General features: G+C 36.8%; 1 protein-coding gene across 9 annotated transcripts in view; it reads right to left on the reverse strand.

Annotated features, from left to right (window-relative positions):
- Positions 1-22,155, reverse strand: part of PTPN4 (protein tyrosine phosphatase non-receptor type 4) — a 230,077-nt gene that overhangs the window by 178,301 nt on the left and 29,621 nt on the right. For all 9 annotated transcript variants that reach the window (XM_040474832.1, XM_040474828.1, XM_040474831.1 and 6 more), the window contains exon 2: positions 5,540-5,694. In XM_040474832.1, the coding sequence (XP_040330766.1) occupies positions 5,540-5,677 (138 nt within the window). In that variant the 5' untranslated portion in view covers positions 5,678-5,694. The remainder of the gene's footprint in view (positions 1-5,539; positions 5,695-22,155) is intronic.

Below are 22,155 nucleotides of genomic sequence, written 5' to 3' on the forward strand. Positions count from 1 at the left end.
CCCCCCCCCACCTCTCTCGGCTCTGCCACTGACTTAGTAAGTAACCTAATGACTCTAAACTTACTTCCTCACACATACAATATATAAAGTCAGTGCAACAATAATCAGGAAAACAATTCCCTAAAATCCTATCCTCCTTTACAGATATAGGACTATCTGTGGTTGCAAATGAGTACATCTCATTTAGCTAAATTCACCATCCTTATACTCCTTTAGCTTCCCATCTCAATCTGCACCCCACCTGCTAACCACACTGTTGTAATTAGGTTTACACTACTGATTTGGTTAACAAATTATTTCACAGACAAAAAAAGGAAAAAGTTCAGCCAACTAAATATTCATCAACCCAAATTATCACATAACAAAAATATATATTAACTGAATTTCACCTTATTTCAAGAAAAAAAAATTGATGATTTATGGCACCTTTTGTTAACAACTGAGGTACTAGTATCATTAAAAAAATTATTGGGGCACCTGGGTGGCTCAGTCTGTTGAGCGTCCGACTTCGGCTCAGGTCATGATCTCACAGCTCGTGAGTTCGAGCCCTGTGTGGGGCTATGTGCCGATAGCTTGGAGCCTGGAGCCTGCTTCGGATTCTGTGCCTCCCTCTCTCTCTGCCCCAACCCACTCGCATTCTGTCTCTGTCTCAAAAATAAACATTACAAAAAATAAATGAAAAAAAATTATTGGGGCGCCTGGGTCACTCAGTCAGTGTGACTCTTGGTTTTGGCTCACATCATGATCTCACAGTTTCCTGAGTTTGAGCCCTCTGTCACACTCTGCACCGGCAGCACAGAGCCTGCTTGAGATTCTCTCTCCCCTCTCTCTCTTCCCCTCCCTCACTCATGCTGTTTCTCTCTCTCTCAAAATAAATAAACTTTAAAAAATATATCAGTTATTCTTGAGTACATAGACATATATAACAAACAAAACAATTTAGAGAACAGCTTTAGTACTATTAGCATAATTTTATTTCCAAAAAATAAACTAAGGGAAGAGTGCCTGGCTGGTTCAGTCAGAAGAGCATACAACTTTTGATCTCAGGGTAATGAGTTCAAGCCCCATGTGCAGCATAGAGCCTACTTAACATAAAAATTTAATTAAAAAAAAAAAAAGTAAACTGGGACAAAAAGACCAAAAAAAAAAAAAAAAGGCAAAAAATTCCTCAACGCATAAGCTTTGTTCCTCGTCTTTGAACACTACTATCTATGAAGCACCTTAGAACTACACACTGAATAATGTGTGCTGAATAACTTTCTCTTCCACTGATCCTGAGTGTGACTTTGTGACAGCACTAACAGAATGTGGTGAAGTAACATTATGTGACTTCCAAAGCCAGATCAGAAAAGGCAATATGGTTGCAGCCTGGCTCCCACTCTCTCTGAGGATGCTCACCTTTGGAATGCTGTGAATATGCCCGGGGCACACAGAGAGAGCATACACAAGTGTGTAAGCCTCAGCTAAAGTCGTAGGTAATAGTCATATGAGTGAATAAGCCTTCAAATGATTGTAGCCTCCAGCCTTGAGTTTTCCAGCTGAGGTCCAACCATGGAGGAGATATAAGCCATCCCTACCTATGTGAATCCTTGACTCACAGAACCTCTGAGGATAATAAATATGCCACTAACTTTTGGGGTAATTTCTTACACAGTCCTAATAACTGGAATAGGGTGGTTTTCCCCAACCCTTCCTTGTCACACAGGCTACTCCTAAATCGCCATACTGACATAAAAAAAAAAAAAAAAAAAAGCCAAAATTTGGAAAAAGTCCGCATAGGTAGGTGAAATGAATCCACGTAGTATGGATACTATGTACTTAATGGAAACATGTTTTTAGTGACTGACAATGAATTCAAGGACACAGAAAGAAAACACACTCCATAGGCTGACTACAGTAAAGTAGTTGTGCCAAAACCATAGTGAAAATGTAACTTCAAACTGAAACAACAGTAATAGTCTTATCTCAACCCTGTGTCTACAAAGAGAAAGAAAAAAAGGAACTAATGAAGTTTTATCAGTTCCTTCATTACACCATTTTCTCCCAGGACGATATACAGAAAAGATTTTTATTTTTTTAAAAAAGCTCCCCAGATTATTTTTTTTTTAAGTTTATTTATTTATTTTGGAGAGAGAGAAAGAGACAGCACGTACGCAAGCAGGGGAGGGACAGAGAGCAAGGGAGAGAGAGAATCCCAAGCAAGCTCCGCACTGCTGGCACAGAGCCAGATGTGGAGCTAGAACTCATGAACTGTGAGATCATGACCTGTGCCAAAACCAAGAGTCAGACGCTTAACTGACTGAGCCACCACCCAGGTGCCCCCACATAGAAAAGGTTTTGATGAGATGAATACAAGATGGAAAAAAAAGCAGACTTTGGTAAAAATGAACATTTAATCTGTGGTACAGACATCTTTCAGGGAAAGGAATGATTTCAACAGCTAAAATGCTACAAATCCTTGCTTGGCAGCCTCCAGAGACTACCTGGAGAACTGAACGGTTCTTCCCAGGGAATAGAGAGGCTGGTGAAACTAGCAGCTGCCCACAGTGGGTATTTCTGAGACCTAATGGTACTTACTGGACACAGAGAATAATATCAGAAGTTTGAACTCCCCTGTTAATTTGCAGACTAGATCACATGATGCTGTACAGATTGTAAACTGCACAACTAGAAAGCCATTCACATAGATTAAAATATGCAGCATCTACACAAAAGTACTAAGTGCACTAAAAGTACACTTTGAAAGACTTGGGTCCAAATACCCTGAGGAATAAATATACTACATATCCAACAGTCAATTTCTTATACTGTTCCTCTTAAACTAAATTTGGTGATGACCTGAAGTAAAGGTAAAGTTTCCAGTACCATAATATTATCAGTCTAGTGATACTCTCAACTGTATTAAAATGGACATTTAAATACATATAACATGTATTAAAGATATATAAAAAGAGTAAATATATGTCTTTCTAAAAGAGTAATTAGCACATTGATTACTATATTGAAAAATACAACATTCCAGGGGCGCCTGAGTGGCTCAGTTGGTTAAGCACCCAACTCTTGATTTCGGCTCAGGGAGATCGAGCCCCATGATGGGGTCTGCACTGACAGCACAAAGCCTGCTAGGGATTCTCTGTCCCTCTCTCTCTGCCCCTACCTGGCTCATGCGCATGCTCTCTCTCTCTCAAAATAAATAAAATAAACATTGAAAAAATACAACATTGGATTATTAACTAAAGTGCCCAACAGAAAAAATTTTGCTAAACAGAAAATAGCAAATCCTTCTGCAATATTTTGAAACAAATACAGAATTACAAGTTAAAATTAAAAGTAAATATGAACTAAGTATAATGAATATTAAATTAAGAATTAATGGGGCGCCTGGGTGGCGCAGTCAGTTAAGCGTCCGACTTCAGCCAGGTCACGATCTCGCGGTCCGTGAGTTCGAGCCCCGCGTCGGGCTCTGGGCTGATGGCTCAGAGCCTGGACCCTGTTTCTGATTCTGTGTCTCCCTCTCTCTCTGCCCCTCCCCCGTTCATGCTCTGTCTCTCTCTGTCCCAAAAAAATAAATAAACGTTAAAAAAAAAAATTAAAAAAAAAAAAAAAAAAGAATTACTATTTAACCCCCCCAAAAGAATTTTAATGAGTCAATAACAGGAAAAGGGACTTTTCTTGTACCAAGTGCCAACACATGAATTTCCATTAACTAAAAATTTTTATGAAGTAGAATTCCGTTCACTAAATATTATTATCCTTTGTTGGCAACCTATACTATGTATTAACAGAGGACAGAATACTAAAAAAAAAGAAAAAAATTAAAGCTAACATTTCGGAAGAGCACATTAGTTGGGTATGTTAGAAAATACTCTTAAAGGTACTACTCTGCAGCCACTTTTCCAATGTGAAATGGTTCGGAGTTTGGGTAAAAAAATAAACTAGCAACAGATTAGCGATCGTGTTGTAATACGGAAAATTTTAAGTTTAAGAAACTGGTAAAGAAAGAAGATTAATATTTTATTTTTTCCAGCTTTGAGACATAACTGACATGACATTGTGTAAGTTTAAGGTGTACGACAAGATGATGTGATACACATATACATCATGAAACAATTACCATGACAAAGTTAGTACATGCATCACCTCACATATTACCCTTTTGGTGTACAGTGCAAACATTTAAGGTTCACTCCCTCACCAACTTTCAAGTATATAGTACAGTACTGTTGACCACAGTCACCATGCTGTATATCAGATCCCCAGAACTTACTCCTAACTGGAAGTTTGTACCGTTTGGCCAACATCTCATTTCCCCCACATCCTAACCCATGGAAACCACCATTTTACTCTTTCTGAGTTCAGCTTTTTTTTTTTTTTTAGCTCTCAGATATGAGTAAAGTCACACCGTATTTATTTTTCTCTATCTGGCTTATTTCACTTAGCATTATACCCATGTCCATCCAGGCTAATTTCAGAAGATTAGTATTTCATATCACTGAAAGATTTCTAAGTATAGAAAAACCCAGGTAACACAGCAAAAAACAGATGGAAGGTGCTACAGAAAGGCAGAAATGAGGAATGAGGAATCCAGTCCGAACACAGACTATACACCAGCCACTATTATTTCATAGTATTTGATTTTTGAAGGGGACAATGGTTCTGTGGTAATTTATGAGATTCCTAGGCTGAAGTACTTACATGTGAAGTGTACCACTTACTTTCAGAAGGTTCAGAAAAACACACAGAAAAAGAAAGATAAAGCAAATGTGAAAAATGTGAACAACGGATCAGTCTAGCTAAAGAATATGTGGGTATTCATTACCCTATTCTTCCTCCTCTTCTGCAGGTTTGAAATTTTTTAAATAAAAAAGAGGAATACGTCCTTGTATATATCAAGACATGTACAAGTATGCTCACAATAACGTTACTGACAAGAGCCCAAAGTGGAAAAAATCCAAATACACCAACAGTAAAGTGGACAAGTAAATGGTGACAAAGAAGTGAATAAGCAAATTGTGGCATATTCACACAACTGAGTACTACATAGCATTGACAACGAACCAATAACTGTCAACATACTGCATGGGTGAAATTCACAAATAACGTTAAACAAATAAAAATAGAAATAGGATGAACAAATATTTGTTGAATAAATATTTCAGACAAGACTCAGATAAGATCAGGGCTGTCCTTTATCTCTGTTTAACAAGCTTTATTCACGGAAAGTACAAGAAAGCTTATGAAGAAAATGTGTAAATCACTCACGGGAATAAATTCCTTTCAAGCACCTCAAGCTCGTTTATAAAAACCAGCCACAAACGGATTTGCTCCACTTATCATAATGCACTGTTGGTGTGTCAACCTTTTGAAAGACCCAGTTTAAATCAAAACTTATACTAGAAACTTACAAACCCATACTAAAAAGACTTTCTTCACTGGATAATGAATAAGGCTTTTCAAAGTATAATACAATTAAACAATTTTAGTTTTAAAATATAATCTAAATTCAGATTATGAAAAAAAAACTATATAAAATACTTACATTAACTTTGAAAGCTTGTACAGTGTTATCCAGAAGAAGGATGTTGCAAACCACCTCCGTATGCTGTCTGTCTCGGGCCAACTCTGATGCTCGTACATTGTAGGTTCTGCCAGCAGGCAATCGGAAACGTGAGGTCATTACTGTCCACACACGGTCTAAGTTGAAAAACAAATTCACTGAATAAAAGAATAGTTGAAGATACAATGTAGTTTAAAACAGCAAGGCTGTTATATATTGTTCAACTAACACTTAGGTAAAAAACAGTTATAACTTTTGAAACACCTGGATAAGAATTGTAGGCATAAATAAAGGAACCGTATATAGTTCATCATCTAAACTAAAATTCAAACTGCCTGAAGAAAAGCTTTATTTTGAACTGTTCCATTGGGAAGACAATACATGAATTGTTCAGAAAGTCATAATCCAATTCAAAATAAATAAATTTGGGAGTAGCCAAAAAAAGGGGTAGGAGCATATGCTATCTTAGGAAGCTGGAACATTTCTCACCAATGCAAGTATTAAACGACACTGTAGAATAGCAAATGGAAGGAAGATTGTGTAACTTTGAAGGGCCCTTTATTAAACTGATTCAGATTTGGGGGAAACATGGGAGTTTGCTCAATTTTTTAAAATACAATAATACCCTTCATTTTAACTATCCTCATATTCAAACTAATTCTAATAGGATTATTCTTATTATTCTCAAGAAAACAAAAACAAAATAGAAAACATAAGACTACACATCTTTGCTTCTCAATTTTTAACCTAAGAGGGAAAAACAGGGGCACCTGAGTGGCTCAGTTGGTTAAGGGGCTGACTTTGGCTCAGGTCATGATCTCGCAGTTCATGGGTTCGAGCCCTACATCAGACTCTGTGCTGACAGCTCAGAGCCTGGAGCCTGCTTCGGATTCTGTGTCCCTCTCTCTGCCCCTCCCCCACTCCTGCTCTTTCTCTCTGAAAATTAAATAAACATAAAAAAAATTAAGAGGAAAAAATAGCATTCCCAAGAAAGAAGAGACAACACATTGCTATTAGCAGTACTTGATGTTAAAAGGCAATGAAAGTTGTAGCTTTGAAGTTCTAAAAATTATATGAAACACAGAATTACATACCAAAAAAATTAGCGTTCATGTGGGAGAACAAAGCTAACGACATTTCAGACAGTCAAGGATTCAAAGTTTAAAATCCATAAAACTTTCCTCTTAAAGACAATTAGAGAAAAGAAATAAGATATATTAGAAACACAAGGTATAGAATTTTTAAATATGAATAAGCAATAAGTAGTAAGAAATCTGAATAATGAGTAAGCAAAAAATAATAAAAATAAACACCAATTCAAATCAGTGGTATCCAGTAACTGCAGTTGACATCACAGACTGTTCATGTCAAAATGATTAAAGCTAACAGTCAGTGTTACACAGGTATGAAACTATATAAGGAAAACAGCTTTAGCAGTTGACAAAGAAGGGCTAAGCCAAGTAAGGTTCACCAATTACAAGACAGTGATGGGTGGTTTCCGGTTCCATACGTAAAGAGCTTGCAAGCCCCCATGCCACTTTAACAAGTAAAAAGTAGAACAGACTGGAAAATCACCAATGCTTCTGAGATTTATGAGAAAGAGAAGATCAAGGCAAACTACTGTCCCCAAGACTGAAGAGACAGGCAAATAGGTCTCATGTAAAGAGTCACAAGCAGAAACCACCCAGGGAACCAGTAACTGTAACTGGCAAATTGCTGGGGGCTCAGTGTGGACAATTCTGAGAGTTAAAAAAAACTCCAGGGGACTTCCACAATATTGTGAGATTTATTTCCAAGAATCCAATTAGATTCCCACAGTAAGTACTGAGAAAAGTAGAGTTAAGCTTTCTGCCAGGGGTAAACATACATACACATACATATACATACTACACACACACACACACACACACACACACACACACACACACACACACACAAACTATTATTAAATACACCAAAGCACTCTGTTCTTAACAACAACTGCCCTTAGGAGAAACTAGTTAACAAGAGCCTAACAAACCTGGGGCAAGGAAAATACTCAACTCCAACTAACTCTAGCCTTCTGGTGGGAGAAGGGAAATACCCAACTCCAGCCCACTTTAGATATCCTGTCCCATCTAAAAGGGGAGGGAAAAACTGAGAAACCCTGTCCAGAGACACAGGCTCTCTAAAATACTGAGACTTAACCAGAGGATTACAGAATTCTTCTCTCCTCCCCCCACCCTTCCCCATACCCTTCCCCACACCTACTAAAGGCCTATTTACAGCATTTCCTCTTACCACTACACCATGCCTGCCTATCAAGAAAAATTTACAGGGATGTCAGGCTGCCTGGCTGGCTGGCTGTCAGCAGAGCATGTGACTCTTGATCTCAGGGTTGTAAATTTGAGCCCCATGTTGGGTGTATAGATTACTTACAAATAAAATCTTTAAAAAGAAAAAAGAAAAAGAAAAAGAAAAATTTACAAGGCACGATAAAAGGCAAACCACTATTTGAAAGGATGGAGCAAGCATCAGAACCAGACATGAAAGGGATGTTGGAATTATCACAGAGAGAATTGAGAAGAACTATCTGTGATTAATATGCCAAAGGCTCTAATGGATATTGTAGACAACATGCAGAAACAGATGGGTAACGTGAGCACAGAAATGGAAATCCTAAGAAAGAACCAGTAAGTAATGTTATAGGCAAAAAACACTAACACATATATATGAAGAATGCCTAATGATAGACATGTATCAGACACAACAGAGGAAAGACTCTCTGAGCTAGAGGATATATTAATAGAATCCTCAAAAACCAAAAAGCAAAAAGAACAAAGACTAAAAAAACAAAAACAAAAATAAAAACAGAACACCCAAATACTGTGGGACAAAAAAAAATTTTTTAGGGGCGCCTGGGTGGCGCAGTCGGTTAAGCGTCCGACTTCAGCCAGGTCACGATCTCGTGCTCCGTGAGTTTGAGCCCCGCGTCGGGCTCTGGGCTGATGGCTCGGAGCCTGGAGCCTGTTTCCGATTCTGTGTCTCCCTCTCTCTGTGCCCCTCCCCCGTTCATGCTCTGTCTCTCTCTGTCCCCAAAACAAATAAACGTTGAAAAAAAATTTTTTTTTAAATAAAAATAAAAAAAAAAATTTTTTTTTAAAGTATAACATAGATACAGTGGCTATACCAGAAAAAGGAGAAAAATAAGAAAAAATATTTATAACAGTAATGACTGAGAGTTTCCCCAAATTAATGTCAGAGATCAAAGTACAGATCCAAAAAGCCTTGACAACACTAAGAAGGAAAAATGCCCCTCCAAAAAAACAAAACAAAACCCTACAAAAACCAGCCTATACCTAAGCATATCATTTTAAAACTACAAATCAAAGATTAAAAACTCCTGGAGGCACCTGGGTGGCTCAGTTGGTTGAGTATCCATCCAACTTTTGGTTTCATATTGGGTCACAATCTCACAGTTTGTGACTTTGAGTCCTACATTGAGCTCCATGCTGATGTTGTGGGGGCTGCTTGGGATTCTCTCTTTCCCCTCTCTCGCTGCCCCTCAACATGTCTCTCTCTCCCTCCCTCTCTCTCAAAACAAATAAACTTTAAAAACTTCTTAAAAATGGGGCACCTGGGTGGCTCAGTCAGTTAAGTGTCTGACTTCGGCTCAGGTCATGATGTCTCAGTCTGTGAGTTCAGGCCCCCCGTCAGGCTCTGTGCTGACAGCTCAGAGCCTGGAGCCTGCTTTGGATTCTGTGTCTCCCCGTCTCTCAGCCCCTCCCATGCTCATGCTCTGTCTCTCTCTGCCTCTCAATAATAAATGTTTTTAAAAAAAAAAATTTTTTTTAATTCTTTAAAAAAAACAAATCCTGAAGGAAGTCACAGGAAAAAAACACTGAGGAGCCAATATAAGAATTACATCTGACTACTTAAGCCTGCAAACAAGAAGAAAGTAGAGTGGAATGTTTAAAATGTTAAGGGAAAAAAACCCACCAACCGAGAATTCTATATCCTGCAAAATTACCTTTCAAAAGAGAAAGAGAAACATACAATTTCTCAGACAAAAAAAAAAGGGCGGGGGATGGATTTGTTGCCAGTGCACCAGTCTAGAAAGATACTTTTTAAAAAGTTATTTAGATGGAAGCAAAATAATATAGGTCAAAACTCAGATTTACATAAAGAAGAGTTTCAAAGAAGGAGTAAGTGAATGTAAACTAAAAACTTTTATTTTTATTACTCTTAATTAATCAGATAACAGTACAATGCCCTCCACTTGAATATGGCAAAGACAAGAAATTTGATGAGATTTTCCTTCCACAATTAGGTGAAGGGTAAGAAAGATATTGCAGATGTGATTTAAGTCCCAAATCAAAAGAAAAGAATGCCTTTGGTGGGCCACACTGAGGTGCAAAATTCTTTTACTTCCTGAAGTGAAAGAAATTCTCCTGCTGGCTTTAAATACATGGTCTGCCAGGGTGCCTTGGTGGCTCAGTTGGTGAAGCATTCGACTCTTGATTTCAGCTCAAGTCATGATTTCACGGTTCGTGAGTTCGAGCCCTGCACTGGGCTCTGCACTGGCGGCACGGAGCCTGCTTGAAATTCTCTCTCTCTGCTCCTCCCCAGCTCATGTTCTTTCTCAAAAAATAAAACAAAATAAACATTTAAAGATATGGTCTGCCATATTGTAAGAGGACCTGTGTCAGGAGCCTCTAGATGCTGATAGCCAGCAAAAAAACTAAAGACCTGAGCCCTACTTTTGATTGTATTAATCAACAATCACATGACCTTGGAAAAGAACCCAGGATCCCCAAGTCTAGTCAACATCTAGAGAGCAACTTTCCAAGAGCCAACCAAGCTACACCCATACACCCAACCCACAGAAACTGGAAGAAAATAAATGTGTATCGTTTTAAACTACATTTAGGGTAATTCATTACACATTAATAGAAAATATGAAGCAACACACACAACGATCTCTTTGTGTATGTTAAACTCTTGCCTATAACAGATATATATTTTCCCTTCTCCCCAGCCCTGCCTTCGCTTCAACTGGGGTGAGTGGTCCAACTGAAGAAAGTGGGCAAAGACCTAAGGAAATTCATAAGGAACAGAGAATCAGCAAATTAGGTTTAACAGTAGGGGGAGCTACCAAAAAAAAAAGAGCACTGGACAATGTTATAAAGATATTCCAATGTCAAAGAATGGTATAGGAATGACAGGATCAAAAGATATCAGTGTATTCTGCCAACACCAGTCTTCCCCATTTATTGGCACACTTACTTTTGACATTTGCACCTGAACCCAGATTACAAGTTTCCCTGAAATTTCTTTTTTTGGTTGTTTCAATGAAATTTCTATGTAACTCACCCAGATACGTCCATATTTGAGATTCTTCCATAGTCTTGAAAATTATCTACATTTACGATACATACCACTTGACAAGTGACACAATTATGGCAGTGACAACCTAACTGCCCACAGGTGATAAGAAATAAGATAACAATAAGCCAAATAAGCTAATAAGCCAAATAAGCTAATTCTGACAAATAAGTCGTCAGAATTTCCATTACATTTTGAAAACACACTCCCAAAAGTTACGAGCATCTTAATATATGACATCCAGCTGACAGATGAGTGCTTTTCTCAGAAGAGACACCTTTTCCTCGTACCTCAAACTTTTTCTATTCACTTATGAAAGTAAGATGTTCTTTTGGAGATGCTAAGAGAACATAATTGTTTCAAGTCTCAGTTGAGCAAAATATCAAATGCTTCTAGGGGGCTCTTCTGATCATCCTCTATGCTACATATAAATTTTCAAGAAATCATTGAAGGAGACTATATGAACAAAGAAATCTATCCATTTTAAGAACTCTTTAATTACATATGTCCTTGATTACTACTCACCATAGTCTAGTTTATGTTATCTCATACAATTTTCTAACTGATGTTTAGGGAGTGCTAATATCATGCTTTTTTTAAAATTTTTTAATATTTATTTATTTTTGAGAGAGAGAGAGAGAGAGAGAGAGAGCGCGAGCGCGAGCAGGGGAGCGGCAGAGACAGAGAGAGTCACAGAATACGAAGCAGGCTCCAGGCTCCAAGCTGTCAGCACAGAGTACCACAAGGGGCTTGAACTCACAAACCGTGAGATCATGACCTGAGCTGAAGTCAAACGCTTAACCAACTGAGATACCCAGATGCTCCAACTAATACTATGCTTTAAATATATAGTTTTATCGGGTTCAGCTTATGATCTCATGGCTCATGAGTTCAGGCCCCACGTCGGGCTCTGTGCTGACAGCTCGGAGCCTGGAGCCTGCTTCAGATTCTGTGTCTCCCTCTCTGTCTGCCCCTCCCCATTCATACTCTTTCTCTCTCTCTCAAAAATAAATGAATATTAAAAAATTAAAAAAACTATATATATATATATAGTTTTATTATGACTATTATTTACAAAGTGAAGTGCAAACAGCAGATTATTTTGAAAACCAATTATTAACATTAAGCAAATATTGTATTGGGTATTACTTCCATTTTTGGCAAAAACAAAGAAAACACTGAGTAGCATTTCCACAGATATGTAATTATTTAGAAAACTAAGTCACATGTTTTTAGAGACTACCCAAATCTACTCTTAGACAACATATTTAGAGATAAATGTTTCCTGAAAGAAACCCATCTATTGGCTCCATGTTTAAACAGGTTTAGTAGATTATAAATAAGGTTAAAGCCACTGTTCTTTACAGACCAAAGAAATCTAAACTTGGGTACCCTAAATAGATAATATTCAAACAAGAAGAACTAACAATAGGACAGCAGGACATTATAATTAACATATGTAAATGTTCTTAAATTAGAACAAAATGTATCTACCCTCTATCCTCAAAATCTCATGTTCCTTAGATTTATGCTTATAAATAAAAATATTTTCCAGACAGTGGTTGTACTTACATATTTTTTAAATTACACGATAAAACTTTAAACACAAGCTCAAGTAGCTATTATTACCAAAACACTCCTCTCAACCTCAAGTCACTAACAATAATGGGCAGAAAGTATTTAAGACAATGCAAATTAACTTTAAAAGAATAAATTTGCACTGCTAAGCCCAACTACAGAAATGCACAATCTATTCTAAACATTCAATGCTCTTAAATGTGGATTGTCACAAGATGTTGGCCACCTATAATTTGCAATAAAACCTTACTAGTTTACACCCTGCTGAGAGTTTTAAATAATTTTATTTGATTATGTGGTTTGATGTTATCCTCTAACCTTTGAGAAAAAAATTCATTAATAGTAATCTTCAAATTTTAAAAAATATTTCTTGAAGAGAACAGACATTTCTCCAAAGAAAACATACAGATGGCCAACAGACACATGAAAAGATGCTCACCATCACTCACCATAAGAGAAATGCAAATCAAAACTCATTGCGATGTCACCACACATCTGTCAGAATGGCTAAAATCAACAACACAAGAGACAACAGGTATTGGAAAGAATGTGGAGAAAAAGGAACACTTATGCACTGTTGGTGGGAAAGCAAACTGGTGTAGCCACTATGGAAAACAGTATGGAGGTTCCTCAAAAAGTTAAAAATACCCTACATGCCAGCAATCACATCACTGGGTATTTACCCAAAAAATACAAAAACACTAATTCAAAGGGATATATGCACCCCTATGTTTATAGCAGCATTATTTACAATAGCCAAATTATGGAAGCAGTCCAGGTGTCCATCCGTTGCTGAATGGATAAAAAGGAGGTAATATTTATACAACGGAATATTATTCAGCCATAAAAAAAGAATGAAATCTTGCCATGTGCAACAACATGAATGGAACCAGAGTATAATGCTAAGTCAGACAGAATAAGTCAGTCAGGAAAAGACAAATACCATATGATTTCACTCATATAAGGAACTTAAGAAACAAAACAAAACAAACAAGCAAAGGGAAAAAAAGAGAAAGACAAACCAAGAAACAGACTCTTAAATTTTAGAGAACAAAACAATGGTTACCAGCAGGGAGGTGGTGGGGTATGAGGGAAATAGGTGATGAGGAATAAGGAGTGCACTTATTGCAACGAGCTCTGGGTGATGTATGGAATTGCTGAATCACTATATTGTACACCTGAACTAATATAACACTGTATGTTAGCTAATTGGAATTAAAATTAATAAAACAATTATTTCTTGAAGGGGGAAAAAAAACCCTAAAAGGAGGGACTCTGAGTTTTAAACTCATATTCATGAAAAATATCCTTTCCATTAAAAAAAATTAGAATAATTTCTTTTTTTAAAAACAAACAGTAATTTTAAGTAATCTCTCTGCCCAGGGGCGCCTGGGTGGCTCAGCTGCTTAAGCATCTGACTCTTTGAATGAGGCTCAGGTCATGATCCCAGGGTAGTGGGATCGAGCCCCATGTCAGGATCCCCGCTGATTCCCTGGCCCTCAGCCCCTTCTTCCCCTCACTTGCACATACAGGCATTCTTTCTTTAAAATAAACAAAAACAAAAACTTTAATCTCTCTGCCCAATGTGGGGCTTGAACTCACAACCCCAAGACCAAAAGTCACATGCTCTACCAACTGAGCCAGCCATGTACCCCAGGAATAATTTCTAAGTAGACTAAATATTCAGCGAATATTTGCTAAACTGTGCCAGGCACTGATCTAGGCCCTCAGCATACATCAATTGGGGGGGGAGGGGGGATCACAAGTTCCTATTCTTATGGAACTTATGTTCTAGCATAAAATATTTTATTTTCCTCTAGCCCTCTTGCAAGCATCCTTCAAAAGAAGCTGTAAGTGCCAAGTAGGCAGAGACTGGTTCTAACATAATTACCATTATACTTCCTTTTATAACTTTCAACCCCAAACCTTATTAAGATGCTGGGCACAGAGTAAGTATTCCTTAAGTAACCAAATGAAAAGTATAATAAATTAAGTATATTTTCCAGACTATTCTGTCTTGTACATTTTAGAATCTTAGCTGTGAAATACAGTCTTATTAGCACTGCTCCCACTACTCAGTATCTTTAGTGCTAAGTTACTTTCTTGGGAAACACTACTTAAAGACTTCAGACCTAAAGCAAAAATGAACTGTCTAATCCACTCTTGAGACTTCTCCATAAAATGAAATCTTCACTTCAGTTACGAAGATTTAGTTACCAATATACTAAGTATATTCACACTTTTTGCCACATTTACTTTCCTCTCATAAAGCAATAATTCTGTTTGATTTCTGGGAAATTTTATTACTTGAAAATTCTAACTGTGAAAAAAATTATGCCAAATCTTCAGGGTGCTTTAGAAAAAAAAGGTCAATTAAAATTCTCCATCACATCTTTCTTTATCTGAAAAGTGTTTTCAGTAAAACTGATATACATGTATACATAACTGCTTTCAGTGGAAACGAGCCCTCTCTTTTTAAAAGAATATGAATTCTGGGGTGCCTGGGTGGCTCAGTCAGTTAAGCATCCAACTTCGGCTCAGGTCAGGATCTCACCACTCGTGAGTTCGAGCCCCGTGACAGGGTCTGTGCTGACAGGTTAGAGCCTGGAGCCTGCTTTGGATTCTGTGTCTCCCTCTCTCTCTGCCCCTCCCCTGATTAAACTCTGTCTCTCTCTCTCTCAAAAACAAATAAACAGAGGCGCCTGGTTGGCTCAGTCGGTTAAGCGTCCGACTTCAGCTCAGGTCATGATCTCACGGTTTGTGAGTTTGAGCCCCGCATTGGGCTCTGTGCTGACAGCTCGGAGCCCGGAGCCTGTTTCAGATTCTGTGCCTCCCTCTCTCTCTGGCCCTTCCTCTCTCTCTCTCTCTCAAAAGTAAATAAACATTAAAAAAATGTTTTAAATAAAAAAATAAATAAATAAAAATAAATTTAAAAAATAAAAAATAAACATTAAAAAATAATAAAAAATAAAAATAAAAGAATATGAATTGTGATCTATAAAAATGTTCAGTCATTTTATACTCAATGTACTAATAAAATTTTAAATATTCTTAAAAGACCTAAAATTATGATAAATCTTTTTGTCTATAGACATTAAAAATTTATGCATATTAAGTCAAAAGAGCTGAGCATAAATGATGATATTCAAACTACATAAATTACGGGCAAATATAATAAGAGACAGAAAAAGCATTCAGGCATACTCATATAGTGGTGAATTAAAATTCTGAGATAAAATTCTTTCATATTTAGAATTCTAATGTTAATACAATGTTTTCTGTTCAGTAAAAAGCACATTCTTTCTGAATTTCTTTTAACTTCAAAGGACAAAATGATAGTTTATTTTCAATCATCACAAATACAGATTAAAAGGTTTAGGCTGTCACAAAAAAGAAACAAATGACATGGCTTGGCAGTAGCAAGAAAGTACAAGAAAGATGAAACGGGTGGTAGAGAATAAAACAGGGGACACGCAAATCTTCCTTGACATGACAGAGGACATCTGTGGAAAACATTCTTAACATCATACTTCACACTGAAAAATGGAATGGCTTCCAGCTAATAGTAGGAACAAAACGAGGAAATCCAATCAGCTCTCATCACTGTTATTCAGAACTGCAGTGGAGGGGTGAGGAGTAGCAATTAAGCAAGAAAAAGAAATACAAGTCATTGAGGTTACAAAGGAAGAAGAAAAACCATCAATATTTGCAGATGGCATAATTAGCTACATAGAGAATCTGAAGATTTACAAAAAAAAAAAAGCTGCTGCTAGAATAACTTGAGTTTAGCAAAGCAAAATACCACGCCAAAGGTAAAAATTAATTGTATTTCTAATAAACTAGCAACCAAAAAATAATATTTTAAAAATAATATAATTTACAATAGCATTAAAACTGAAAACTTCAAAACCAAGGAAGAAATATTAATTACTAAGGAAGAAATAAAATCTATGAGGGGATATGTTGTGTTCACAGGTTAGACGATCTATAGATTCAAGGCAATCTCACTAAAAATCACAGCAGGCTTCTTACAGAAATTGACAAACCATTCTAAAACTTATATGAAAATGAAAGAGACTTAAATAGGTCATAAAAAGATTTGAATTGAAAATAGATGAAAACAACTTCAAAAAAGAAAGAAAATGGGAGACTAAATCTACTATTTTAAAACTCATTCATTATAAGCTACAGAAACGAAGGCACTATTGTATTGACATTAAGATAAATAAAGGAATGAAACAAAATAAGAGTCCAAAATGAGATCTACACATATATGGACAACTAAATTTTGACCAAGATATACAGACACACCTCATTTTACTGTACTTCACAGATACTGAATTTTGACAAATTGAAGGTTTGTGGCAATCCGGCATCAAACAAGGTTATGGCATCATGCTTCCAACAGCATTTGTTTACTTCAAGTCTCTGTGTCACATTTCAGTTAATTCTCTCAATATTCACACTTATTGGGGCGCCTGGGTGGCGCAGTCGGTTAAGCGTCCGACTTCAGCCAGGTCACGATCTTGCGGTCCGGGAGTTCGAGCCCCGCGTCGGGCTCTGGGCTGATGGCTCAGAGCCTGGAGCCTGTTTCTGATTCTGTGTCTCCCTCTCTCTCTGTCCCTCCCCCGTTCATGCTCTGTCTCTCTCTGTCCCAAAAATAAACAAACATTGAAAAAATATTCACACTTATTGTCATTATTATTATAATTGTTATGATGATCTGTGACCAGTAATTACAACTCATGTATAGCATTTTTTAGCAATGAAGTATTAAAAAAAATTTTTTTAACATTTATTTATTTTTGAGAGACAGAGACAGGGAGGGGCAGAGCGAGAGGGAGATGCAGAATCTGAGCAGGCTCCAGGCTAAGAGCTGTCAGCACAGAGCCTGACATGGGACTCAAACCCACAAACCACGACATCATGACCTGAGCCAAAGCCAGACGCTTAACTGACTGAGCCACCCAGGCGCCCCAACAATGAAGTATTTTTTAATTAAGATACGTACTTTTTGGGATCCCTGGGTGGCTCAGTACATTAAGTTGTCCAGCTCTTGATTTTGGCTCAGGTCAGGATCTCACTCACAGTTCACGGTTCAAGCCCTGCATCAGGCTTCGTGCAGAGCCTGCTTGGGATTCTCTCTCTCTCTCTCTCTCTCTCTCTCTCTCTCTCTCTCTCCCCCTCAAAAATAAGTATTTTTTTTAAATAAAGTGAAAAGAAAAGTATATATATTTTAACAGTATTTTTAGAATTTTTAAATTTATTTATTTAATGTTTATTTTTGAGAGAGAGACAGACAGAGCATGAGCAGGAGAGGGGCAGAGAGGGAGACACAGAATCCAAAGCAGGCTCCAAGCTCTGAGCTGTCAGCACAGAGCCCAATGCAGGGATTACCCACACATAAAAAGATGCTCAACATCATCAGACATTGCAAATTAAAACCATAACACAAGATCACTACTACCCATCAGGATAGAACAACACTAAATGCTGGCAAAGAGCAGGAAAAAATGGATCTCTCATTCATTGCTGGTGGGAATACAAAGTGTCACAACGGCACTAGAAAACAGCCTGGCCCTTTCTTACAAATTTGAACTTACTCCCAACTCTATAAGCCATCCATTCCATTTCCAGGTAATAAATGCATATGTCCATATGAAGACTTGTATTTGTTTAGGTAAACACTGGAAACAAAACAAATGTCTATTAACAGGTAAATGAATTTATTCACATGTGGTACATACCTATTCACCTGTGGTTTGTTAATAAAATGGAATACTAGTACATAATAAAAACAGAACTATTGATATACACAACAAGATGTACAAATCTCAAGATAATTATGCTCAAAGAAGCTAGATCAAAAAAAAGAGTACAGGGAGGGGCAACTGGATGGCTTAGTCAGTTAAGGGTCCGACTCTTGATTTCAACTCAGGCCATGATCTCTTCAGTTTGTGAGTTCTAGCCCCACTTCGGGCTCTGTGCTGATGGTGCAGAGCCTGCTTGAGATTCTCTCTCTCCCTCTCTCTCTCTGCCCCATGCACGCTCTCTCTCACAATAAATAAACTTAAAAAAAAAGAAAATAGAGTACATGCTATATGATTCCATTTATATAAAATTCTAAAAAATACCAAGTAATATTTGGTGACAGCAGAGCAGCAGTTCCCTCAGGTGCAGCAGTGTGGAGGAAGGGATCACACTGGGGCACAAGGAAACTTTTGGGAGTAAAGCGCATGTTCATTATATTGATTGTGGTGATGAGAAGTTTTATGGATGTATAAATATGTCAAAACTGATCAAATACTAAACTTCAAATATATACAGTTAATTATATGCTATTTTATTTCAATAAAACTGTTAAAAGGGGTGCCTGGGTGGCGCAGTAGGTTAGTCTGACTTTTGATTTCAGCTCAGGTCATGATCTCACAGTTTGTGAGATGGAACCCTGTGCTGCTCTCAGCCCAGAGCCAGCTTGGGATTCTTCTTCTTCCTCTCCCTCTCTCTCTCTCTCTCTCACCCTACCCCACTTGCTCTCTCTCTCTCAAATAAATAACTTTTTAAAAAAAACTGTTAAAAAGCATACAGTCAAACCACTTAAGAGGGACAATATGTAGAGAATTCTGACATTATGATTCATAGTCTCCTGATTATATAAGAAAATTCAATTTAATTTAACATAATGCACATTTTGGCCACTTCATCGTGTTAATATGGCTGATTTCTTCTACTAGTGGCAAATGCTGACAATGTAAATTTAAATTTTTAATACTCAGTTTGAACCTTAGATGTCACAAGAATTCAGATGTAGAGACTGTTCTATATGCTATTACAATAAGGCCTATTATTAAGAATATAGATGATCACCAGATGTATGTTTATTCTATTTAACCTACATCTACCTCATTTGCTTCATCTATAAAATGGTCAAAGTAATAGCACTCACCTCAAAGGGTTATTTTAGGGACCATGATATAACCACGTGATGTACTCTAAGCTGAAAAACAAACTGACTAATCTTCAAGTGATCAATTTACTCTCAAAGAATAATCTATACAATGATATTAAATGGTTCTAAACACAGGATAGTCCAAATATGAAGGAAACAACTTTTTGTTTTCAATTCAAGAGAATTTTTTTCTCTTTCAAGAGAAAAAAGAATTTGTGAACTTGAAAATAAGTCAATTGAAAACAGACAATTTGAGGACCAGAAAGAATAAAGAATGGGGAAAAAAAAAAAAAAGAGTCTGAGACCTGAGAGACACCATAATCAACTACACTAACATATTTATAATGGAAGTCTCAGAACAGTCAACTAAAAAGGAGGCAGAGAAAATATTTGAAGAAAATGGCAAATGGCAGATTAAGTCCCCAAATTTGATGTTTAAAAATTTAAGCCACCCATCAGAAAAATCCATTGACTTCCAAAAAAGATAAACTCAACCAGATCCTAGACATATCCTACTTAAACTATTAAAGCACAAAGAAAAAAAAAATCTTGAAAGTAGCAAGAGAAAAGTGACTCATTGCCTACAAGTGATCCTCAATAACATTTACAGACTAATATCTAATAGGAACCATGTAGGTCAAAGGGCAATAAATGACACAAAGTGCTAACAGAAAAAGACTATCTACAAGAATTCAATATCCAGCAAAACAATACGTCATAAATGAAGAATTTAAGAGAGGTCCAAAAAACAAAACAAAACAAAACAAAACAAAACAAAACAAAACCTAAAGGAATCTGTCACTAGCAGATCTGCCCTAAGGGAAAAAAAAACACTAAAAGATGAAATAAAAGGACATTTAGAGAGCAACTAAAATCCACAGGAAGAGGGGCACTTTGGTGGCTAAGTCAGTTAAATGTCTGACTTCAGCTAAGGTCATGATCTCATGGTTCACAAGTTCGAGCCCTGTGTTGGGCTCTGTGCTGACAGCTCAGAGCCTGGAGTCTGCTTCGGATTCTGTGTCTCCCTCTCTCTCTGCTCCTCCCCTGCTCACACTCTGTCTCTGTCTCTGTCTCAAAAATAAACATTAAAAAAAAAAAACAGTAAAAAATAAAATAAAATCCAAGGAAAAAATGAAAACCACCAGTAAGGGTAACTATGTGGCTAAATATAAACAACCCTATGAACATATTTTTTATTTGTAACTTTTTTCCTCCTGATTTAAAACACAAATGCATAAAGCAACACTTAGAAACTGTTGATGGAATTATACTTTATAAAAATGTAATCTATATGGCAATACTACAAAAAGGAAAGGGAAGGTGAGCTATATAGGAGCAAAATTCCTATATTTGAGATTAATCTGCTATCATCCCCAACTAAACAGTTAGAAGTAAATTCCCAGGGAAACCACTAAGAAATAAGCTGAAAATAATACAGAAAATAAATGACATAATTAAAATGACAGGTTGGGAAATATCAACTTAAAAGAAAGCTATAATACAGATTACAGTGGAAAAGGGACAAAGACTAACAAAACTAGTAAAACAGCACTACCTTATCAATAACAACATTAAATGTAAATGATATAAACACTCAAATCAAAAGGCAAAGATTCACACAATAGATTTTTTTTTTTTTTTTTTTTTTTTTTTTTTTTTACAATAGATCTTTTTTTAAAGCCCTGCTCCAGGGGCACCTGGGTGGCTCAGTCGGTTGAGCATCCGACTTCGGCTCAGGTCATGATCTCGCAGTTCGTGAGTTCAAGCCCCACGTCAGGCTCTGTGCTGACAGCTCAGAGCCTGGAGCCTGTTTCAGATTCTGTGTCTTCCTCTCTCTCTGACCCTCCCCCGTTCATGCTCTGTCTCTCTCTGTCTCAAAAATAAATAAACGTTAAAAAAAAAGAAATTAAAAAAAAAAAAAATAAAGCCCTGCTCCAATTATATAATCTCTACAAAAGACACAATTTAGATTCGAGTCCTGGATGGAAACTGAAGATTCAATTTACATTCAAATGTAAAACAATGTAAAAATATATATACCAGAAAAACAGTAACCACAACAGAGACAGAGTAACTGTATTAATATCAGACTGAAACTAATAAATTTAGCAAAGTGGTAGGATACAAATCCAACCTGTAAAAATCAGTTGGGTTTCTACACCTTCATAATCAATGATCCAAAAAAGGAAATTAAAAAAACAACTTTCATACAATAACATCAAAAATAATAAAATATTTAGAAGTAAATTAGACTAAGGAGGCAAAAGACCTGTATACCGAAAATGACAAAACACTGAGGCAAGGAAATTGAAGAAGATAAAGATGGAAATCCTCTGTTCATGGATTGGAAGAAAATATTAAGATGTCAAAACTACCCAAAGCCATCTACCACATTTAATGTAAAACTATCAAAACCCTGGCATTTTTTGTAGAAATAGAAAAATCCATCCTAAAACTCATATGGAATCTCCAAGGATTGTGAATAGCCAAAACAAATCTTGAAAAGAACAAAGCTGGAGGTGTCACATTCTCAATTCAAAACTTATTACAAAGCTACACTAATCAAAACAATGTAGTACTGGCATAAAGGCCAATGGAATAGAATGGAGAGCCCAAAAATAAACCCTTGCTATACATGTTCAAATGATTTTCTATAAGGGTGCCAAGGCCATTCAATGAGGAAAGTACAGTCTTTTCAATAAATGGT

The sequence above is a fragment of the Herpailurus yagouaroundi genome, unplaced genomic scaffold, assembly GCF_014898765.1.
Source record: "Herpailurus yagouaroundi ecotype Mexico unplaced genomic scaffold, PumYag 140, whole genome shotgun sequence".
NCBI lineage: Eukaryota > Metazoa > Chordata > Mammalia > Carnivora > Felidae > Herpailurus > Herpailurus yagouaroundi.